The sequence below is a fragment of the Amphiura filiformis genome, chromosome 18 (assembly GCF_039555335.1).
Source record: "Amphiura filiformis chromosome 18, Afil_fr2py, whole genome shotgun sequence".
In the NCBI taxonomy this organism is placed as follows: domain Eukaryota; kingdom Metazoa; phylum Echinodermata; class Ophiuroidea; order Amphilepidida; family Amphiuridae; genus Amphiura; species Amphiura filiformis.
In genome coordinates this window covers 27,376,594-27,401,513 of record NC_092645.1, presented here as the reverse complement: position 1 = coordinate 27,401,513, position 24,920 = coordinate 27,376,594, and the positions used below count along the sequence as shown (strand labels likewise).

General features: G+C 37.5%; 1 protein-coding gene across 3 annotated transcripts; it reads left to right on the top strand.

The window, feature by feature from the left end:
• The first annotated feature begins 382 nt into the window (after nt 1–382).
• LOC140140063 (uncharacterized) lies at nt 383–23,772 on the top strand. 3 transcript variants are annotated; one of them, XM_072161875.1, is made up of 4 exons: nt 5,924–6,017; nt 12,725–12,920; nt 13,827–13,900; nt 21,425–23,772. In XM_072161875.1, the coding sequence occupies exons 2-4, from the start codon at nt 12,912–12,914 to the stop codon at nt 21,648–21,650; spliced, it is 309 nt and encodes a 102-aa protein (XP_072017976.1). In that variant the 5' UTR covers nt 5,924–6,017; nt 12,725–12,911; the 3' UTR covers nt 21,651–23,772. The 3 variants fall into 3 exon arrangements, 2 of the variants coding, with proteins under 2 accessions (XP_072017977.1, XP_072017976.1); XM_072161876.1 differs by lacking the exons at nt 5,924–6,017; nt 12,725–12,920 and adding an exon at nt 383–456; XR_011857207.1 differs by lacking the exon at nt 12,725–12,920.
• The last annotated feature ends 1,148 nt before the right edge of the window (nt 23,773–24,920 follow it).

The following is a 24,920-nucleotide window of genomic DNA, read 5'->3' as shown; positions in this document are numbered from 1 at the left end:
TATTTTTCCAAGTGTAAGGATACTTTCTTGGCGCAATATACCTGTACTGTACATAATCATCGTGGTATATCAGAACATCCTTTATGATATAGTGACACTTTTACCCCTACATAAGCGGCTATACATTGGGTTTTTAAAAAAACTAACAATTTCTCCCAACCAATTCTAATTATTTTTTCATGATTATATGTTGTTCAGGAGAAATTTATATAGATATTGACAACCAAAAATCTTTCAGTTGCAATTATTATACAGGTCATACTATTATTGACTGAACAACTATAATTGGCGGGAACGACATGCTGGTCATATCCGAGTTCAGCTGGTGATTGCCTGAACGGGGAAGTACTTTCAACATCTATTTTGAATATAAAATGGATCCGTCGAAAAATGGTGATAAATTTTAACGGAGTGGAAGCGTTGCATATTATGGTGTAAACTTACACCATGAACAAGGTATATACAGGGTGTCCCAGAAAAAAAATTACTGAGTGAATAAATTGAACGTCAAGAAATAGAAATCAGATTAAACAAAATAATAAAAATGTAGCGCATAGCCTATTTATTATATACAAAAAAATTATTTGATTCAGTTGACTGGTTGCGATGAAATTAACGATTACATAATGCGCGCATCAATGCAGTTCATTCCAAATTTGATCAACAGGTGCTTTTCATACTCGCTCACCGCTTCCTAAAGTTTGTGTATCTCTTTAAATTTAGTCCACATTATCTATTTTATAATCCGACGGTGTTATGTTATTCATACTTTCACTGAAGATGAATAACAGTTTATTCGAGAAAACTTTGATTTCTGCAATTGGAAGCTTTCCAACTTTAATTCTTTAGGTTGTGCAAATATGTTATATTTTAACTTTCCAAAGAACATTTGAGTCAAGAATGACACTGATCAAGTGCTTACAGCTGTACTGTATGTGTGATTTTTGATTGATACCATGCAATATTACTGTTGAAGTTTTAAAATATTTAAACTTTTCATCACAATTTCTTGGAATTATTCCAAAAACATTAATGTGTGTGAGAAATTTAAGCCAGCTGGAATTCTTTATGCAACATTTATATCAACATCAACTAAAAAATGATATTTACAAGTACCGAGCATCTTCTTACATGCAAGCTTTCATTTTCAATCTCGTAGTTTTTCAAATTTGAACAAAATCTAATGAGATGTTTTGCAAGAAACAGATTGTTTGAAAAGAACGAAAACGGATTTCACCGAACAAAATATGAAGCCCATTGAGAGTTAACCACTAGTGCGCATTGTGTGGAATGACCTCTCTTTCAAACTTGGAATGAAGTGAATTGGCGCATGCGTTATGTAATCGCTCATTTCTTCGCAATCAGTCAACCGAATCCAGTAAAATTAGCGTATTCGCTGTCGTAGTACACGTTAGTAACCATTGGTTACTGATCCAAGAGCTTCCAAGCTTGGGCTCATACACCTGTTCCGAATTTTGATATGCCATATGCCACAATTTGCAAATTCCTGGATGAAGTGATGAAAAAAAACCACAAAGTATATTTCAATATTGCGTGATCCAGTGGATCAGTTCCAATCTGCGTTTGTGTATTTTGGTTTACGGTTATCGTATGAATTTGACGGGATCTACGGAGGTACAAATTAACAAATGGTTCAATGTATCGAAACCCGGGATCGAAACATGATGAGCGTTATCTCGACAATAATCAAATGCTTGATATGGGTTTACCAGCGAAGGCTTTCACAAACCAATCAGCGGTTGCGTTGCATATTAAGAAGCTTTCTCGTGAAATTGATCTTATGCTTATTGCTGAGTATTTTGACGAATCTTTATTGCTAACTCCGCAAGCTGATGTGTTGGAGATTTGATGATATCTTATACCTAAAACAAAACGGCATCTCACTCACAGCCCCTATCGGAATCAACGAAAAACAGGATACTAAAATTGAATGTAGCAGACACGAGCCTTTATGAACATTTCAATCAAACATTGTGGAAGAAAATCAGGGCATATGGTCCAAATTTTCAACACGATTTACAATATTTCAAAATTAAACAAAATATACTATATAACTCATGTGTACACAGCAAAAACACTGTTTAAAATGTCACTGTTTAAAACGATGTTGTTCAAACTTTGAACAACATTGTTTAAAAGACAGTCCTTGAATTTTAAACAGTGTGTGTTTAATTCATGAATAATACCAAAAAAGGAACTTTTAAACAACGTTGTTTAAAAAGATCGAATTTTGCAAAAGAGGGGTTTTCTTCCTTGAAATCAGGGTCAGATTCATCATCATGGCGGATGACTATGTGATTGACTTGCTCCAGAAGTGGGAAATGCCAGACCTAATTGATACATTCAGAGGTAAGTGTTTGGTTTAAATATTGTTTGATGTGATAGAGTATTATATGAAGACACAGTTGTGTGTTGTACATGCTAAATGATGCAAGCTGTGCAGTAGTATGTAGCCGTGACAAGTACAGTGTGAGTGTAAGCTTAACCGCATCAAACAATATTTAAACCAAACACTTACCTCTGAATGTATCACATTCACACTGCTCATGCACAGATGAATGGGGCTGATGTGCATGTTTTACAGTCAATTCTTCTTGCCTATTCTCCCAAATAAATTGATTTTTACAAACAAAAACGTTTAAAACTTTTAAACAACAAGTTAAAACAACTATGTATGTTTTAAACAATTGTTTTAAACAACAGCTTTAAACAACTGTTTGTTTAAAACATTTGTTGTTTAAAATACTTTAAACAACTGTGTACATTTAAACAACTAAAGTTAAACAACCCAAATGTTTAAAAACTGTTGTTTAAAAAATTGTTTAAAATTTAAACAATGGATGTTTAAAGTTTAAACAACCCAAGGTTGTTGAACAGAAGTTGTTAGAGTGACCGGCGTAAACAGTGTTGTTTACAAATTTTAAACAGTTGTTTAAAATATTTTTTACTGTGTAGGAGACACCAAATCTGATATAATACACGCGGAAAGAAATCTTACAAAAATACAGTACGTCTTATCGAATGCCACATATTATTGTACGTTAATGGCCAATAGACAACAAGATACTTTTAAACGACTATGGGCAAGGCAATACAATTGAAGTAAAACAATGATTGTGTTTAGTGACCGTTCACAAACACTTGTTGGGGGGGTGATACAAAAAAATCATCGCGAAAATTGTTCGCCCCCCTTTTGAGAACTCAAAAATTTCAGCCCACCCCCTTTTTTTTGACGACGTGAACATTATGGGTCAACCCCAGGAAAATGTGTGGTCATTTTTAGGGCCCCTTAGAAGGGTCAACAATTTTAAGCCCCCCTTTTTGCATCAGGCCCCCTAACGAGTGTTTGTGAACGGTCCCTTATTTGTCGGAGTGGCAGTTCAAGTGTCTGATTGCGATTTCTTTTGTCAGAGTAATTGTAATTGTATATTCGAACCCACTCATATAACGGGTCATATTTTAGACCTTGTTATTGCTCGCCTGGATGACGATATTATTCAGAACGTCAAAGTTGACAATTTGCATTACTCTGATCATTTTGTTGTGTCATGCATTTTCCCTTTAGTAGTCACCACTACTTCTCGTGAGTATGGTAAAGTGGATCAAAATAAATTAACCACTTTGCTTGAAGAGCGCTTAGCAGAATTCCCTGAGAGTGAAGATCCTGATGTTCTTGTCGCTTCATATGATTTTATTACATATTTCGTCCTTGATGAGGTTTGTCCTCATGATGACAAAAACGCGTCGCTCTGAAGCAGATGAGACCGCTTTCAAAGATCAGAAGGACCATGCCTGTAGACTAATAAATGTACAAATGCGTCTGTAAAGGAAATGTATAATACAATCAATGTACTGTTAAATAAGACACAAAGTTCTCCCTGACTTTCAAGAAGATCTGGCGGATGATAGAAAAGGTTTGAGAAAATATGACATAATGTGTGCTCAGGTAGTTCTTTATATAAGATCTGATCAAGATATTGCTACGGACAATGTAGATTTAAGTACATGAAGTATGTGTAGTTTTAAGCAACTCACTCTCGAAGATGTTCACAATATCATTATGAAATTTCCTAGTAAGTCATGCCTGCTGGATATTATGCCCTCATGGTTAGTAAAAGACACCCTTCATACCATGCTGTCCGTGTTATATGAGACGATAGATGCACTCCAGGGGCTAAAAACAATACCTTTATTCTCTAAAAAGAAATCCAATCACAAAATAACACAAAACATAATATATTGTTATTTTTATCTATCCTGCAAGTGATTGCCTCACAAAACAATATAAAACTAAAGACATCCAATCACAAAATTATAGAAAACATAACATAGTGGTTTTTTTTATCTCTCCTGCAAATGATCGCATCACAAAACAATACGAAACAAAAGAAATTCAATCACAAAATAAAAGAAAACATAACATATTGTTATTTTTATCTCTCCTGCAAGTGATCGCCTCACAAAACAATATAAAACAAAAGAAATCCAATCACAAAATATTAAAAAAACATAACATAGTGTTTTTTATTTCTCCTGCAAATGATCGGATTCCTTTTCTTTTATATTGTTTTTTGAGGCGATCATTTGCAGGAAAGATAAAAAAAACCCACTATGTTATGTTTTGTTTTGTTTTGTAATCACAAAATAATACAAAACATAACATAGTGGTCTTTTTATCTCTCATACAAATGATCGCATCACAATACAGTATAAAACAAAAGAAATCCAATCACAAAACATAACATAGTGTTTTTTACCTTTTCTGCAAATGATCGCCTCACAAAACAATATAAAACAAATGAAATCCAATAACAAAATATACAAAACATAACATAGTGTTTTTTTAACTCTCCTGCAAGTGATCGCCTCACAAAACAATATAAAACAAAAGAAATCCAATCACAGAATAATACAAAACATAACATAGTGGGTTTTTTACCTCTTCTGCAAATGATCGCCTCACAAAACAATATAAAACAAAAGAAATTCAATCACAAAATAATACAACACATAACATAGTGTTTTTTTTATCTCTCTGCAAATAATCGCATCACAAAACAATATAAAACAAAAGAAATCCAATCACAAAATAATACAAAACATAACATAGTGGGTTTTTTTTAACATTTTCTGCAAATGATCGCCCCACAAAACAATTTAAAACAAAAGAAATCCAATCACAAAATAATAAAAACATAACATAGTGTTTTTTATTTCTCCTGCAAATGATCGGATTTCTTTTCTTTTTTATTGTTTTGTGAGGGGTTCATTTGTAGGAGAGTTAAAAAAAACCCATTATTTTATGTTTTGTTTTATTTTGTAATCAAAAAATAATACAAAACATAACATAGTAGTTTTTTACCTCTCCTGCAAATGATCGCCTCACAAACAATATAAAAGAAAAGAAATCCAATCACAAAATAATACAACACATAACATAGTGTTTTTTTTATCTTTCTGCAAATAATCGCATTACAAAACAATATATAACAAAAGAAATCCAATCACAAAATAATACAAAACATAACATAGTGGTTTTTTTTTATCTCTCATGCAAATGATCGCATCACAAAACAATATAAGAAATCCAATCACAAAATAATACAAAACATAACATAGTGGTTTTTTACCTCTCCTGCAAATGATCGCCTCACAAAACAATATAAAACAAAAGAAATTCAATCACAAAATAATACAACACATAAATAGTGGTTTTTTGTATCTCTCCTGTAAATGATCGCCTCACAAAACAATATAAAACAAAAGAAATCCAATCACAAAATAATAGAATACATAAAAATGTGGAGAGAGTAGACTGAGGGCGGTAATGTGAGTGCGGCACAAAATCCTCACACAAAAATTACACCCTAAATCGTGCCATAGCTGAAATTGAATACTTGTATTATGTGGAAAACAGATCAAACCCGATATTATGTGAAAAATAACCACATTTCTTGACCGAAATTTGAGGCGAATGATGATGAATTTTTTCCGAGGTAAGTTTGACCTTCCAAAATATGTTTTAAGCCATAATTTTTATCATCAAACACTAAATTTATAGTATATAATAAGATATAATATTTTGCAAAAAAGCAATTTTGGGGTTTCTACCATGCAACTGCATTGAGCTACCGAGGGGTCACGCTGTGTGCACGGGTCGTGGAAGTTAGAAACCTAAACGCTCGCTGCACGACCTGCTGGCTGACTGAACATTATCGTGACCTTTTCCATTTACTATTCAATAACGGAATGGTGCTCAGTTGGCAAATTGCCGCAAATAACGTTTGCACTGATTTATGGACTGATTTATTTATACTCTATGTCAATGATATAACTAATGCATCTAAAGTACTCGAATTCGTCCTTTTTGCAGACGATACCACCATTTTATACTCCCATAAAAACGTAGACCGCCAGACAAACCTTGTTAATGAAGAGTTAAATGAAATAAGCAATTGGTTAAAAGCTAATAAATTGTCAATTAATGCTACCAAAACAAATTACATGATACTTGGCACACCCAAAATGACATCGATGAATCAAGACCTGCAAATCACACTAGATCACACGACTTTAGAAAGAGTGCATCAAACTAAATTCCTTGGTGTACTAATAGATGAATGTCTCACTTGGAAATGTCACATAGATTGCGTATCTAGAACAATTTCAAGAAATGTTGGTGTCATGAATAAATTGAAACATTTTGTTCCAAGTCGTATTTTATTTACACTTTATTGTACGTTAATATTGCCTTATTTAAATTATGGAGTACTTTTATGGGGGAAATACATGTAAAACTTACTTAAATAAAATTGTAAAAATTCAAAATGGGCTATTAGAACGGTGGCAAACGTTCACTATAGAGACCACACAGCGCCATTGTTTGCTAATTATAACATATTAAAAGTTGAAGATATATATGCACTGGAATTAGGTACATTCATGTACAGGCACTCTATAAATGAGCTGCTCTGTTCATTTGATAATTATTTTACCAAACGTTCTGACATACATAACTACAAGACACGATATGTAAATGACCTAAATCTAACCAAAAATAAGAAAGTCTTTTCTGATCATGCCATACGTACAAGAGGTCCCATTCTTTGGAATTCTTTAGATAAACATCTGAAAGCTTCAAAATCTGTTAAACATTTCCGCAATCAATTCAAAACAAAACTGATCTATATATATAATTAATCTTTTCCGTGAGCACCCCCTTCCCTTGTCTTTTGGTTATGTTATGTGATGTTGATTTATTTTGTTAATTTCATTTGATTTCAGGAAAGGCTAACTTTCAGACCTTTTTGGTCTTCCAGCCTTTTCCTCCATATGTACCGTGTTTATAAATTATTTTTTATGTAATGTCTTTGATTTTTATGGAAATAAAATATGAATGAATGAATGAAAATATGAATGAATGAATGAATGGACAGGCTCAGAATTCAGGAAAATATATATAAGTGACCCGATAAGTGACCACCCGTCCACAGTACCAGAGAGTTGATATTCTTGAGAGGGCACTCTATTCACGTCATTTCTTTTCCAACGCTAAAAGATCACGAATTTTGGTGGTTTGCAAATGAAAAGTGTCCGCACTATCGATTGATTACGTAACTGTTATGAATAATTTATTAGGTTTTTCAATGCAATTGCCTCGACCCATTAATACATATTATCTGTATTATCAAAGTACTTGGAATAGCAATCCGGTGAGTTCACTGAACTACGCCCTAATACTGATGGAGTTTTAATGGCGTCTAATGGCGCTAATCCTCTCCATACACAGATGAACAAATACAATAGATGAAGGTCAACACGTATGACCTCCTATGTGACATGTTATATGTGATGTACAAAAACCTGAATATCATAAAGATCAGTATTCGTTTGTGCATATGAACTGCACATTTACGTTGCTAAATATTACTCATTATATATAATGACAAATATTGGTATTATGACAATACGGTATATACATTATATATAAAACGACTAATAGATCCTACTATCATGGCGTCAGGTCAATGTTCATCATACCCCGTATGTTTCTTAAAATTCATTCAGATTTGAGACAAATTGCTGTGCCAATTTTATTGGTGCACAGGTAGATCCGTGGTTTTTTTAATTTTCATTTCCTTTTAATGAAAGAATTAAGGTTTTCCACTGCACGGGGGCCACAAGGGTGATACTAATTTTACTGCTATATTTTCAAAACGAATACGTGCTCCCGGTTGGTTTCTATAACGATTTCACAGAAAAGGTATTTCTAGTGAAATGCAGCGTCGGACTCTAGCTGAGAGCGTAGCCTAAGTCATTCCGGACTCCAAAAGGGCTCTCCATACACAAATGAACAAACACAAGGAGGGTAGTCTCCTCCGTGACCAGCTTGAGTTCGAAGGAGCGGAACCAAATTGGCTGCGGAGGAGACGGGTCATTTGGATATGCAAATTTTTCAGTGTCAGCCGCCTGACAGTACTACAGTCATGTGTAATGGCAGTTAGACTATGAGACATGGGCATTTATCTTTCACTTCTGTAGTCCACTCTTGGGCAGAACATGAAAACATAACAAATCAAGAGTAAATATATGTCTGAATTAATATCCAAAAAGTTCCCACGTTTTACTTTACTCATTTAGGAGTTATTTGGGGTTAAAATGTGTTTTTCGTGATTTTTTTCCATTTTTGCCCAAAAATGTCAAATATTAAAATAGCTGTAACTTTAAAAATAAATTGAGTAGAAATTTCATTTCTATTGTAGATGTTACATGTCACATGGATTTCCAACACTGGTGATTAAAAATGTCACAGCACAACTATAAAATATAAAAAAATGGCAAAACCATATTTTTGTGCTATTTTGGCCATTTTTGAGATAAAAATGTAATTTTTGCATGGGGAAAAAAATAAATATAGATTTTAGTGGTTTGGAAAATATGTCATTATATCAACCTAGTTATTCTGAACAAAAAAGTTAATGATGGTGAATGTCTGTGACCTATGGTTTTTGATCTATGGCCCTTTCAAATTTACATATATGGACTAAAATAGCATGTTTTTGTCAATTTTTCCAATATTAGGCTGAAAATGGTACTTTTTTGTAATTTTAACAAAATTTTCAGTGTTTGGAAAGTGGGAACTTCACATATATTATGGATTATATTATAGTACTTTCATTTTAAGCTAGTTGTAGATCCACTGGTAGCTCGGTTTCCATGGCAGCAGCAATTATATCGGTCAATTTGACTAATTTCAATGCAGCAAAATCATTTTAGTCATCATTTTACTGCATTGAAAGTAGATAAAATTGCTGCTACCCCGGTAGTGGGCATACCAGTGGATCTTGAAATAGCTTAACATTAAAGTACAATTACATGTTCATATTATTAAGTCGAAGGTCGCACTTTCCAAAAACTAACAAGTTGGTTAAAATGGCCATAAAGGACCATTTTTGGCGTAATATTGGAAATATTGAACAAAAACATGCTATTTTAGTCCATATGTGAATTTGAAAGGGCCATAGGTCAAAAACTATAGGTCACAGGCATTCACCATCATTAACTTTTTTGTTCAGAATAACTAGGTTGACATAATGACATATTTTTTAAATCAATAAAATATATATTTATTTTTTTCCCCATGCAAAAAATACATTTTTAGCTCAAAAATGGCCAACATAGCACAACAAATATGGTTTTTGCCATTTTTTTATATTTCAGAGTTGTGCTGTGACATTTTTATTCACCAGTGTTAGACATCCATGTGATATGTAACATCTACAATAGAAATGAAATTTCTACTCAATTTATTTTGAAAGTTACAGCTATTTTAATATTTGACATTTTTGGGCAAAAATGGAAAAAAATCACGAAAAACACATTTTTAACCCCAAATAACTCCTAAATGAGTAAAGTAAAACGTGGGAACTTTTTGGATATTAATTCAGACATATCTTAACTCTTGATTTGTTGTGTTTTCATGTTCTGCCCAAGAGTGGACAACGAAAGTGGAAAACCAAGGGCCGTAGAGACGCATGGCTTATAGTCTAAGTCATGTGTCAAGTGGTACCAATGATGGAACATTGATTGCAGTTACGTATTCCAAATGTGTGCTTGTGCGGGTCTGGAGTCGATAAGGCTGAGTTCACATAGAAGTATACGGTATACGCTATTCGCTATATGAAATACGCTCATTCGATCAGGCTGAGTTCATATAGGAGTATACTATGTGAACTCAGCCTGATCGAATGAGCGTATTTCGTATAGCGAATAGCGAGTATGTCAGTTTACCCATTTTCTTCGTCTTATGCCCGGGGGGTCACTCCCATTGTGGCATGTACACCATCCGCGATAATGAAAACGCGTAAAAAGGGTAGTTTTTCGTGGGTAAGCACGATACGCGCGTGACGCGTTTAGGGTGTCAAAAACATGAAATAGTGGAAAAAAGGGTAACAAAATTGCATTTGCTAATACGCGGAAATGAAATTTAGGGTATGAAATTTGATGCAAGGAATAAAATCCCCGTTTAGGGTATTGTTTTAGCCAAGGGTTAAATCCTTGTTTAGGGTGCTTTTCAAAAGTTGATTATCGCGGATGGTGTACAGGCCACAATGGGAGTGAGTGACCCCCGGGTCTTATCAAATGCTTGTAACTTTACTTCTTGGTCACATTGCATTCAATGAGGTGTCATAATGTGCAGAATTAGATAGTACATCTATTAAAAAAACGAATTTACCCACATATGGTTTAGGTTTTTAAAATTTGGACGGTATACGCTGCACTAAAATCGCACACGCGCGAATTCCCACTATAATATACTAAACGCAGGTATACGGCCTTTTCGAATAGCTCTTATGTGACCCGGTACTATGAAATTACCTTGCTCGAATTAAGCTATACGCGTGCACCTACAAAACGTGCATCGTATACCCGAATAGTATACTTCTATGCGGTCGTAGCCTTATGTGACCCGGTACTATGAAATTGCCTTGCTCGATTTAAGCTATACGCGTGAACCTGCAAAACGTGCACCGTATACCCGAATAGTATACTTCTATGTGATCGCAGCCTAGCTGTCGATGCAATCTTCTTTAGTCGTGTTCACAAACCGGTACAATAAGTCCCTTATACCGGTAATAGAGAGCTTGCGAAATGACGTTACGTTAACTTTAACTTTAACTTATAGAGGATTATAGAGGATTATGTATTCAAACCCATCTTGGTTTTGAATACATAATCCTCTATAATCCTCTAGAAGTTAAAGTTAAAGTTAACGTAACGTCATTTCGCAAGCTCTCTAATAACTCACTTATTTCTGACCGTGTACACGACTTGTATCACCCATCTGACTAATAGGCGCTTCATTTAAATATAAAATTGAATGCTCTTGCTGATCGATTACACATTATAAGCTGACAGGTCCACATTTCTACACTCTATAATGGCATAGATCGTTACGTACATACATGTAAGTACAAGATTAAGATTAAATTAGCATAGACATATAGTGGCATACCCAAAGGCGGGGGATTGCACGGGGAGGAGGGGCAGATTCACCCCCGTGAGCACGTTGCAAGAGCATCCGGGGACAACTTCACAAGGAGCAGTACGTGCCCGGCCCTTTTAACCGGGGCGGGATTTACCGGTTTATCCTGAGTGTAAGAGAGCACGAAATACCAATAGGGTTAGAGTTAGGGTTAGGAATTAGGGTAAGGGTTAGGGTAGGATTAGGGTTAGGATTCATGCGCGTATTTTTTTGGGGGCGCTTTGGGGCGCCAGCCCCCCCCCGGGGTCAAAGCAGGGGGCGACCAAATCGAAGGGGCGGCGGAAAGAAGAAGGGCGGCAAAAAGAGGGGCGGCGGAAGAAGAAGGGGCGGCAAATGTGAAAAAATTGTACTATACATCAAAATGTGTTGCTTTTGGGGCGGTAGCGCCTATAAATCCTTTTTTTTTTCTCGCTTTACTTTTTCAAACGACCGTAAAAAATTGGGGCAAGCTTTTCGGGTTGTTCTTCGCCCCCCCCCCGGGGAAGGTGCGGCCACGGTACGCCACTGGGATTGGAGTTGGGATTTGTTTGGTCTTCTTCTTACACGAAGGACAGACCCTACACCGATTTACCTTATGGGGGCCCAGGCCCCGAACTCACGTGCCGAGGAAGCATGTGCACTCAAGTCAGTGGCCAAGTTTTGGTTTACGTATAATATATAGGGGGACTAACATAGGCCCACAATCATAGGCATATATCATACGATTTTGATAGCAAAATTGAGACAAGCCATCAAGCGAGGAAGGTTGGTGGTAGAAGGTTTCAAGAACAATTGAGACGGATGCATTAATAAGGTTCTTTGATCTACACTGGGGTTATCTATATTTTAAATTTAATTTAATTTACCAATATGAAACAAGATTTAAGATAAATATAGCGCTATTTGGGCCCGCTTCGCTCGAATTATGTTCCAATTTTAAACCATATTTGACCATATAAGGTTCAATATGTTATAAATTTTAAATTTTCATGATCATCAGAACATCCTTTACAGTGACACTTTTACCTCTACATAAGCGGCTATATACATTGGTTTTTTTTAAAAACTAACAATTTCTCTTAACCAATTTTAATTCTTTTTTTTTATGATTATGTTGTTCAGGAGAAATTTATATAGATATTGACAACCAAAAATCTTTCACTCGCAATTATTATACAGGTCAAACTATTATTGACTGAACAACCATAATTGGCGGAAACGACATGATGGTCATATCCGAGTTCAGCTGGTGATTGCCTGAACGGGGAAGTTCTTTCAACATCTATTTTGAATATAAAATGGATCCGACGAAAAATGATGATAAATTTTAACGGAGTGGAAGCGTTGCATGGTGTAAACTTACACCATGAACAAGGTATACACAGGGTGTCCAAGACAAAAATTACAAAAAGTTAAGAAATAGAAATTAGAATCAAAAAAATTAAAAATGTAGCGCATAGCATATTTATTGTGCATCACATACGAAAAATAAGTATGGATGGGCTGTCGATAACCATTTCCGTTATGGCTACGGGGCGTTAGCTCAAAGACAATGTTGTTCAAGGTTGCGCCGCAGGCCTACAAAGAAACAATGTTGCTCCCAATACAATAGCAAACAAGCTTAAACTGTAAATTAGCCACCGATAGAGGGCAGAGCCTGAAGTATGAGGGAAATTATGAGGTAAAAATTAAAAGAAGTTGAAAGTATGAAATGGGTGACGGGCTGCCTCTAAGTATGGATGGGCTGTCGATAACCATTTCCGTTATCGACAGCCCGTCACCTAGTAGAGACAGCCCGTCACCCTTAAGGTTACGCTAGCCCTAACCCACTAACCCTAACCCTAACTAACCCTAACCCACTAACCCTAACCCACTAACCCTAACCCACTAACCCTAACCCACCAACCCTAACCCACTAACCCTAACCCTAACTCTAGTCGGATTTTTCTTAAAATGTAATATATTTACATTTTAATCTTTCTATTGCGCATGCCTTAAAATGTATCATATAAACAAAATTAGGTGTTCACGATTTGTAACATATATACAATTTAGCTAGAGAATGACTTGCAACTATGATGATGATGATGATGATGATGATGATGATGATGATGATAATGATAATGATGATTTATTTTAAGAAATTTATTTTATGATGATGATGATGATGACGATGACGACGACGACGACGATAACAATGATGATAATCATTGTCATCGTCAGAAAAAGTTTTTCTTTTAGATCCATTAATTCCTCATTAATTTCTAATAATTATTCCCAGAGAGTCACACTCTTCATCGCCTTTACGGTGGCTATTGGATTTACTGCAATGCATTTCATAGGATCATTACAAAGGTAAGTATACAATTATTCAATATGTTTTTAAATTAGGGACTGTTCACAAACACTTGTTAGGGGGGGGGGGGCTGATGCAAACAAATTTCATCGCGAAAATTTTTCGCCCCCCCCCCCCTCCCCCTTTCAGACCTCAAAATGTCAGTGCCCACCCCCCCTTTTTGACATGAAAATTATGGGTCAACCCCATAGAAAAGCATATAAACTCAATTTTCCTGGGAAAATTTGTGGTCAATATTTCAGGACCCCCACTTAGGAAGGTCAAAACTTTAAGGGCCCCTCCATTGTGCATCAGCCCCCCCCCACAATTAGTTGATGTTTTCTTGGAAACGGCTAAGGACCAACCTGATCAGGTGACATCACACTTGATGACGTCACCGAAGTCGGAAGTTTCCTGCCCCTGGTGCCGCTGGGTTTGATCAGGTTGTCCCACACAGGATCTAGTTCCAATCCTGTGTCTCAGTTCAATGAAGGTCCCTGCTGCTTGATCTGTATAGCTTCCAGGACCCTCCTGGGTAATTATTTTGTGTCTTTCTCCAGTACTTTTACATTGTCCCAGTGAGTGCGTGTTCTTGCTCGATTTTACATGTTCTTGTACAGCCGATTTAGAGCCAGCCGCTTTCGACTTATGTTCTGCAAGTCGCTTTTCTAGCTTCCTGCCCGACTCTCCGATAGCTGGAGACATTAGCTCCAATCCAGGCCCTGATACAAATGAACATAGGTCCCCATTCCCTGCACTTGTCACTTACAGCCGTGACAGACTTTTGGAAATCGGCAAATGTTACAACAAGACGACCCATCTGTCCCCTGACGTCTGGGCTCGACTTATTGAACTAGACATAAACAATGTTCCAACCACTCATAGAGGGCGACGTGGAGGAGTGCGATCGAGACCCATAGAATACTACCCGTCTGCCGCCCATCCCCAGCTGGACCCCTCTCCTGTCGAATGTTCCATCCCTGTCATAACTAACATTTTTGCTAGACCCGAAAAACTGATGCCGGTCACAACCCATAACCACCTGGTGAAATTTCCACGACATGGCCAGTATTTAGACATCCGATCATGGAATGCCCGCTCAATAGGAAACAAAACAGTGTATGTGTGTGACTATGTTATCGAACATGATGTAGACATTTTGTTTCTGCAAGAGACTTGGCTCGATGAATATGACACAACCAAAATCGGTGAATTTACACCACCTGGGTACAACTTCATTAACGTCCCAAGATCTATTCGGGGTGGAGGTGGAGTTGGTGCTCTGTTTAAATCAACCCTGAACTTAACTGTAACTCCGACAACCTGTAACCTGAAAATAATTGAACATATGTGTATTACTGACTCTGATTCTGGTTTAACATTTATATGTGTGTATAGACCCAAACCTTCAAAGGTTAACAAATATCCTATATCAGATTTCCTACAGGAATTTGATAATTTAATGGATGAGGTTTCTTTTATGCCAAACAAATTGATTATAGTAGGGGACTTCAATGTCCACGTTAATAAACCTGAATTACCAGATGTTCGTCATTTTCATGACACCATATCCATAAATGGTTTTCAACAACACATCACCGTTCCAACCCATATAAGTGGTAATACCCTTGATCTTCTGATATCCAGGCCTGATGACAACATTGTGGTCACCCACAGTGTTAAGAAGTCACTGATATCTGATCACTTTTTTATTGAGTTCATTCTGGCATATAACAAACCTCCTCCCAAGAAGGTAACCAAAACCAAACGGGACTTCCGGGGTTTTGATCCTACATCTTTTACCCAAGACCTTAAATGTCAGCTCTCTGAAATTCCTGACTCCTTGTCATCAGCCGATGAATTGGTCAACCACTTTTCTGTCGTTTGTACCAAATTACTTGACCATCATGCTCCTCTCAAAACAAGATCTTTGTCCATCCGCACTCGGCTACCATGGTTTAATGAAGACATTGCTTGTGCTAGGCTAGGCGAGTTCGCAGAAGGCTCGAAAGAAAATGGAGAAAGTCTCAGTCAGAACACGATCGCACATGTTACCTTGATCAATTGCACTTGGTGAACGACATGATCACAAGTGCTAAAACTGAGTTTTTTAAAACCAAAATAGCCAGTGGGGATGACAAAGATCTGTTTCGTACAATTAATACCTTGCTCAACAACTCCAACAAACAATTACCTGTCTATAGCTCTTCAGATATCATGAGTGAACAGTTTTCCAACTTTTTCAAGAGTAAAACGGACAAGATCCGTAGGGACTTAGATGCTGTTGTTATGCCCAATTATGACATTGATTACAAGATTGAAGGTGATGAGCAAGCAGGGCACAGGTTGAATGTTTTCGAACCTACGTCTCTGGAGGAAGTTGAAAAGGTCTTGGTCAAACTTCCTAACAAGACCTGTTCTATTGATCCGCTTCCCACATGGCTCTTGAAACAGAACCTGTCTCTTGTTGTGCCCATTATCACCAAAATTGTAAATGTCTCTATGTGCACCGGTAATTTTCCAACTTCCCTCAAGAATGCTATTGTCACCCCCATTCTTAAAAAACCGTCTCTTGATCCTAATGTGTTGAAAAATTACAGGCCTATTTCTAACATCCAATTCATATCCAAAGTAATTGAGAATATTGTTGCAGCTAGATATAAAGATTATTTGTCATCAAACAGACTCAGTGAGCCCCTTCAGTCAGCCTACAGGCAAGGGCACAGCACAGAAACTGCTTTGCTCAAAGTTAAAAATGATTTTATGCACGAGCTGGATGAGGGTAACGTTGTGCTGCTGGTCATGTTAGACCTCACCGCAGCTTTTGACACCATCGATCATGCCACCCTCATTCACAGACTTCGTACTATGGGTGTCTCTGGACCACCCCTAGATTGGTTTCAATCATACATGTCTAACAGACACAGTCGTGTCAACATCGACGACACTTTTTCTGCTGCTGTCTCCCTTGACTGTGGGCTGGCTCAAGGATCTGTCATGGGACCGTTGTCTTTTACAATTTATACTTTACCTCTTGGCATGATCATTCGTAAGCACAAACTTTCTTACCATATTTACGCTGACGATACTCAGTTATACACCGCTTTTAACCCTAAACAACCCATGGATCAAACCGATGCTATAAATCGGCTTCAGAACTGCATCCTTGATATTCAGTGCTGGATGACTCATGCTAAGTTGAAGTTAAACATGGAGAAAACAGAGTTCTTTGTTGTAGGCTCACCTCATAACCTTAAATCTATTAATGCTCTTAGTCTTAAAGTAAGTACAACTACCGTTAAATCTATTAATAAGGTTCGTAATCTTGGTATTATTTTTGACAGTACTATGTCTATGTCAGATCATGTAAATGGGTTATGCCGTACTCTTAATTTTCAACTCCGAAATATTTCTCGTATAAGGCGGTACCTCAATGAAGAAAACTGTCATCATGTTGTTCGAGCCCTCGTGAGCTCCCGCCTTGATTATGGTAACTCGCTGCTTGCTGGTATCACCGAAGCCCAACTCGCGAAAATTCAACGCATTCAAAACAAAGCTGCTCGCTTGATTTTCGGTATTCGTAGGCGCGATCATATATCACCTTACCTCACCCGTCTCCACTGGCTCCCAGTCAAGCAGCGAGTTACTTTCAAAATCCTTGTTCTCATGTATCAGTGTATTAATAACAGTGCCCCTACCTACTTGTCTGAGCTAATATCTATGTATAACACCCATTCCAGCAAACGTAATCTTCGCTCATCCAAGGACGTTACCAGACTTGCTATTCCCAAGACCAAAAGATCTGCAGGTGACCGTGGGTTCTCAGTGTACGGTCCTCGCCACTGGAATTCACTGCCCACTTCCATCAGAGAGGCCCCGTCACTGCAGATCTTTAAAAGGCATCTTAAAACCCACCTTTTTGAATTGTTGTAATTTCATTTGTTTTTCTTTGTATTGTGAAGCGCTTTGAACTGCGAAAAAGCGCTATAGAAATATTGTATGTATGTATGTATGTATGTATGTATGTGGCGTGACAATCAGCATATGCAATTTTGTAGACTGTTCCCGACTGTTTCAACTTGTCTACCTTGTGTTTCGGCGAGACCAAGGTCTGACGTGATGTCTGATGGGGTTTAAAAGCGGTAGGCACACCTGGTGTATTAAGCGCTCTACGTAGACGTTCAGAGGTACCTTCAATGTAAGGCAAGGTGACAGTGAAGGCCCTACTCGCGGACTCGGACACACAGTTTCATGTGGGTTTGATTTATCCTTCTTTTCACGAGCACGTAAGAAGGTCCAGTCTCTGTATCCGCAACTACGGAGCGCTGACTTAATATGCGATACCTCCTCTTCCTTATCCGATGGATCCGTCACTATTTCACTTCTGTGAATCAAGGTTCTGACCACGTTTAGTTTGTGTTCCAGAGGGTGGTGCGATTCAAAACTCAAGTATTGGTCAGTGTGTGTAGGTATTCTGAAGATTTTGATCTTCACACTGCTGTCGCTAACCCGCACGATCAAAGTATCGAGGAAAGGAAGTTGCCCGTCTTCCTCTTCCTCCCTGGTAAATTGAATGTTCTTATCCTGCCTGTTGATGTGACTGGTGAATTCTTCCACGTGCGCGGTCTTTAACACACAGAATGTATCGTCGACATATCGAAGAAACAACCGGGGCGGGTGAGGAGCTGATGACAAAGCTTTCCTTTCGAAGAATTCCATGTACGCGTTGGCCACCAACGGGCTGCAGGGGCTTCCCATCGCGCATCCATCTTTCTGCTGGTAAAACTTACCTCTGAATACAAAATAGGTGGTGTTCAGGCACAATTCAAGTAGTTGGATAACACTGTCCACATCAAGATTTTCTGCTGTCTCTTTCTTGCAGGTGTCGTCACTTTCCAATAACTCGCGAACCACCGTAAGGGCCTCGTTCACCGGCATAGAGGTGAATAGAGCTGATACATCGAAAGACACAATAGACTCATCAGGCTCTAATTTAAGATCTTCGATTCTTTCAACAAATGCCTGAGTATTGGTGATGTGATGTTTCGTATTACCTATAAGCGGGGAGAGGATGTCTGCGACAAACCGAGCAAGATTGTAAGTTACTGCACCAATGCTCGAGACAATTGGCCTGATGGGTGCACCGGCTTTGTGTATCTTAATCAGTCCGTAAAATCTTGGGACATCCGCTACCGTTGGATATAATTTCCAATATGTCTTGTTGTCTATGGCACCCTGCTCTTTCAGTTCTTTCAAGAGCTTAATGAGCTTGCTTTGGAACTTTTGAGTTGGATCTTTGCTTTTTAACTCATCGTAGACTTTCTGATCTTGAAGTAAAACCGAGGCTTTTTCTTCGTAATCTGAACTGTCAATTACCACAGTTGCTCTGCCTTTATCCGCAGGTAATATCTGAATGCTAGTGTCTTTCTTAAGTGAGTCTATTGCTGACCGTTCTTTCTTGGATATATTGCTAACCGGGGGTTGGAATTTTTCACTATATTCACAACCCTAGCTCTTAATTCGGTTGCTTTATCGCCAGCCAGGTCCTTACATGCCGACTCAGTGGCTACAGGGTGTATCAAAATGATTGGCACCGGGCTATGTGATATTTTCAAAAATATATCAAAAATATAAAATTGCTAATTCATATAGTTTTTGTACTATAAATAGAAAGGGGCATATGTTAACTTATTGATCTAATAATCTGAAGTTGATTGGTTGATGGATCTGGGAGCTATTGTCATTTAAACGAAGATCGACGTAATCGTGGTTTTGCTTACACAACACAAGATGAATAGATTCACTGCTTGAACTATTTATTGCATACATACTCTTCAATATCTCACCTCAGTCTACATAACAAAAAAATGCTTTACACATGATAGTTCCTGAAGTTCCTGCCTTACGACTCTGGCAGTATGAGGTGAAGCCCTATCTTGAATGAACTTAACACCTGGGATGAATCCGTTCTGTAACTGCCCATATCAAATTGTAAAACATTGCATGTTATAGCATGTTTGCATGGGATACTCCTTGCGCTTAAAAACTGTCTTTAAAATCTTCTCTGCACTTCTCCATAGCTTCGTGTCAACCAGCGATTCCTTACTATGAATTCACGCTGAAGTGTGGAATACTGTGGAATACTTTTACCAGGTCTAACCTAACCTATACACTGCCAACAGTCTATAGATATTCTGCTACATCATCTACTAGTAATCACAATACTACAATTTAAATTACTGCCCTTGAAGGTGTTGATTCACATTTTTATTTCACCCTACCTAAATTATTCAAGTCAATAATATTACTGTCAACCAATAAATATTGATTAGAACATTTATAGGTATTATGAATGAAGAAATAGGCAAGGAAACATTTCCATGATTTTCAACATATCATTCTCACAAGGTATTTGTAGTAAAATAGAGCTTTGAAAATGGTGCGCTACTGATCCAGCGTTACGATGAAAAGTGTAAATACACATACTTTCCTTTAGAATCATGTAACTTCTTAACAAAATGTGCTATCTTTATGATCTAAAATTCTAAGAGAAGATAAAACTACTCTAATTACAAATATGTAAACAATTTACCCCAAACTGGTACAAAAACTAGTTTAAAAAATCGGTAAAAAATGAAAAGTCGTCGGTACCAATCATTTTGATACACCCTGTATGACAATGTCATTAACCGGTAAAGCTTCCGGACTTACCGCGAAGTTTAGACCACGTTCTAACACATGTACTTCGTCCCCGGTTAAGTTCCGAGAGGAGATATTAACAACCCACTTGTCGACTTTGTCCATATTTCCAGATGTTAAACTTTCCTTCTCCAAATTATCGGCGTTTTTCTTATCACTCTGTAGCTTGTGAAACTTCCGAATTTGGCGATCTTTTACCAGGTCATGTTCAGTCTTGTGCACATGCTAAATGAACTCTGACACTTTCAGCCATGCATTTTCCTGTAAAACCGCGCGTAATTCAGTCTCTAAAGCCTGGTATTCGTCCTTTAAAGTGTCCAAAGTAAAATTGTTTTGACGAATCTTTTCGTTGAGCAATGATCTTTCTGCTTTCTGAATGATATTACGAGCACGATATAATACCCTTTCACTTCCGGCGTCGGTAGACGGAGGTAATTTGGTGTGACCCGATTGTTGAAACACGTCAAGTTGAAACGTAAATGGTTTTTGAACCGAGCAAGTTTGAGCGATGTTGTCTCAGATCTTCTAACTAGCCGAAGGCAATCACTGCCAAATTCGCTTTTTATATAGAATTACAGATTCATATGTAGTGGTAATAACAATGAAATTTATTAAGTTAGACTGATCAGGTTGGTCCTTAGCCGTTTCCAAGAAAACATCAGAGCTAACAACATCGGCTGATGACGAGGAAGTTACTCGAAAGCGCTCCCGGTAAGCGAAATAAACAAGTAGTGTTGAAGTCTAAATTAATAAATTTCATTGTTATTACCACTACGTATGAATCTGCAATTCTATAATTAATTAGTTGTTTCATGGGATTATCATTAATGCGTTTGTCGTTTCAGATATCAAAAGTGGTCGTCGGTCCCACTACCACCACCACCACCACATCCGGATTCCAAAAATCGGACCAATCATTCAGAACCAAGACCAGAACCAGAAACAGAACATGGCATCATTACATCAACCCTGGGCTCTGAGTCTGATTCACTAAACGGCTCATGCAAACCCCGCGATCAAATAGTTTTATTAAGACACATAAGACAGGGAGTAGCACGTTGCAGCTTATAATTCAAATTTACGGCTACTATCATAATAGTTCATTCGTGTTTAATAAGAATGATAATCGAACTGGACACGGTAGATACACCAACATGGCCATTGCTAAACTGCTTCCACCAGTAAATGTAAAGAAACATGCTTATGATGAATATAGGAACAATTTCGACATGTCCGTAGGTCATTTCAAATACAATCGCAAATTCCTGGATGAAGTGATGAAAAAAAACACAAAGTATATTTCAATATTGCGTGATCCAGTGCATCAGTTCCAATCTGCGTTTGTGTTTTTTGGTTACGGTTATCGTATGAATTTGACGGGATCTACGGAGGTACAAATTAACAAATGGTTCAATGGATCGAAGCATGATGAGTGTTATCTCGACAATAATCAAATGCTCGATATGGGTTTACCAGCAAAGGCTTTCAGAAACCAATCAGCGGTTTCGTTGCATATTAAGAAGCTTTCTCGTGAAATTGATCTTATGCTTATTGCTGAGTATTTTGACGAATCTTTGCTGTTACTCCGTAAGCTGATGTGTTGGAGATTTGATGATATCTTATACCTAAAACAAAACGTTAGACCAAATGCATCTCACTCACAGCCCCTATCGGAATCAACGAAAAACAGGATACTAAAATTGAATGTAGCAGACACAAGCCTGTATGAACATTTCAATCAAACATTGTGGAAGAAAATCAGGGCATATGGTCCAAATTTTCAAAAGGATTTACAATATTTCAAAAGTAAACAAAATATACTATATAACTCATGTGTAGGAGACATCAACTCTGGTATAATAGACGCGAAAAGAAATCTTACAAAAATACAGTATGTGTTATCGAATGCCACATACTATTGTACGTTAATGGCCAATAGACAAAAAGATACTTTTAAACGACTATGGGCAAGGCAATACAATTGAAGTAAAACAATGATTGTGTTTAGGGACCATTCACAAACACTTGTTAGGGGGGTGATGCAAAAAAAATTCATCGCGAAAATTTTTCGCCCCCCTTTTGAGATCTCAAAAATTTCAGCCCCACCCCACCCCCTTTTTGACATGAAAATTATGGGTCAACCCCATAGAAAAGCATAAACTCAATTTTCCCAGGAAAATTTGTGGCCATTTTTAGGGCCCCCCTTAGAAGGGTCAACAATTTTAAGCCCCCTTTTTGCATCAGGCCTCCTAACAAGTGTTTGTGAACGGTCCCTTATTTGTCAGAGTAATTGTAATTGTATATTCGAACCCACTCATATAAAGGGTCATATATTAGACCTTGTTATTGCTCGCCTGGATGACGATATTATTCAGAACGTCAAATTTGACAATTTGCATTTTGTTGTGCCATGCATTTTCCAATGTGCAAAACCTCCCCCTTAAGTAGTCACCACTACTTCTCGTGAGTATGGTAAAGTGGATCAAAATAAATTAACCACTTTGCTTGAAGAGCGCTTAGCAGAATTCCCTGAGACTGAAGATCCTGATGTTCTTGTCGCTTCATATGAGTCTATTACATCTTCTTTCCTTGATGAGGTTTGTCCTCTTATGACAAAAACTTGTACCATTAAACCTATACTTCCATGGTATAATGATACCATCCATCAAGCGAGGAATATCCGTCGGCGTCTAGAACGTAGATGGAAGAAAAGTCGCTCTGAAGCAGATGAGACCGCTTTCAAAGATCAGAAGGACCATGTCTGTAGACTTATAACAAATGCTAAAATCGATTACTTTACTAATAAATGTACAAATGCGTCTGTAAAGGAAATGTATAATACAATCAATGTACTGTTAAATAAGACACACACAGTTTTCCCTGACTTTCAAAAAGATCTGGCGGATGAGTTCCTAAAGTTTTTCATAGAAAAGGTTGAGAAAATACGAAATAATGTGTGCTCAGGTAGTTCTTGTGTAAGGTCTGATCAAGATACTGCTGCGGACAATGTAGATTTAAGTACATGAAGTATGTGTAGTTTTAAGTCACTCACTCTCGAAGATGTTCACAATATCATTATGAAATTACGATATCCTGCAGTCTCTTGACAAAGGTAATGCTGTCTTCATGGTTCTACTGGACATGTCCGCTGCCTTTGATACCGTAGATCATAGTATCTTACATCATAGACTTCAGACTAGGTTTGGCATAGGCGGTAGTAGTAATATAGCCTTTAGAGACATCTACTTCCGGTTCCGGGTCACGAGGTCAAAGGTCAACCGGAAGTGCCGCCATTTTGAAAAGGTCAACCGGAAATACGGCCATTTTGAAAAGGTCAACCGGAAATGTTACCATTTTGAAAGGTCAACCATACAATTTTTTTCAAAGCGACCTTTGACCCGAAATGATCCTAACGGGGGTGTTTTGTTCTAGAAACACCGAATTTTTAAAATAAGAAAAACAATTTTTGCCTAATTTGAAACGTCGTATCGGCCGTTCTATGGAACGTATCGGCGTCAAATTCGGTATACAGGGTGAGGGTCGAAATACAAACTACCCGCGGGGGTCGAGAGTTCGAAAGGTCGATACGCTTAAAAATTTATTTTGTCTATGGAAATATCATATTTTTCATTCTATTCCCCGTATCGAAGTAAAACTTAGAGGTACGACCATGCAAACTGGAAGTGACCTTTATCCCGGAAGTGACGGTCGACCCTGGATGACCCTTGCACGATCTTTGACCCCTACGTGACATTTCCTCAAATGCGCCAATTGCACCAAACGCATCATTTATTTATTTATTTATTTATTTATTTATTTATTTGGAAAACGCTTTTATAACAGCGGCACCCACCGTCTTGGTGGTGCATCCATATAAACAAAAGTTAACAAGAATTAAAAGATGATACTGAAAGTATTTACAAAAGTTAACAATACAAACAGAAATACTAAAAAGAATACTTAAAATACTAAAGTTAAAATACTAAAAAGAATACTAAGTTGGCTTGCATTCATCGTCAACCCCATCAATTTTGCGGTGAAATGAGTAAATGAGCAGGAAAATGAGTCAATGTGGAGTGAAATGAGTCAGTGAGGCGTGAAGTGAGTCAATGAGGAGTGAAATGAGTAAATGAGCATGTAAATGAGTAAATTTTCTCAGGGAAATGAGTCAATGAGCTGTGAAATGAGTCAATGAGGAGTGAAATGAGTCAATGAGCGAGCATGTCAATGAGTAAAATGAGCAGGGAATGAGCAACGAAATGAGTCAATGAGCAGGATTAAGAACAAACGGGAATTCTGAGGGGTATTTACTAGTCAAGGGACTCGCATAGTGCACTTACG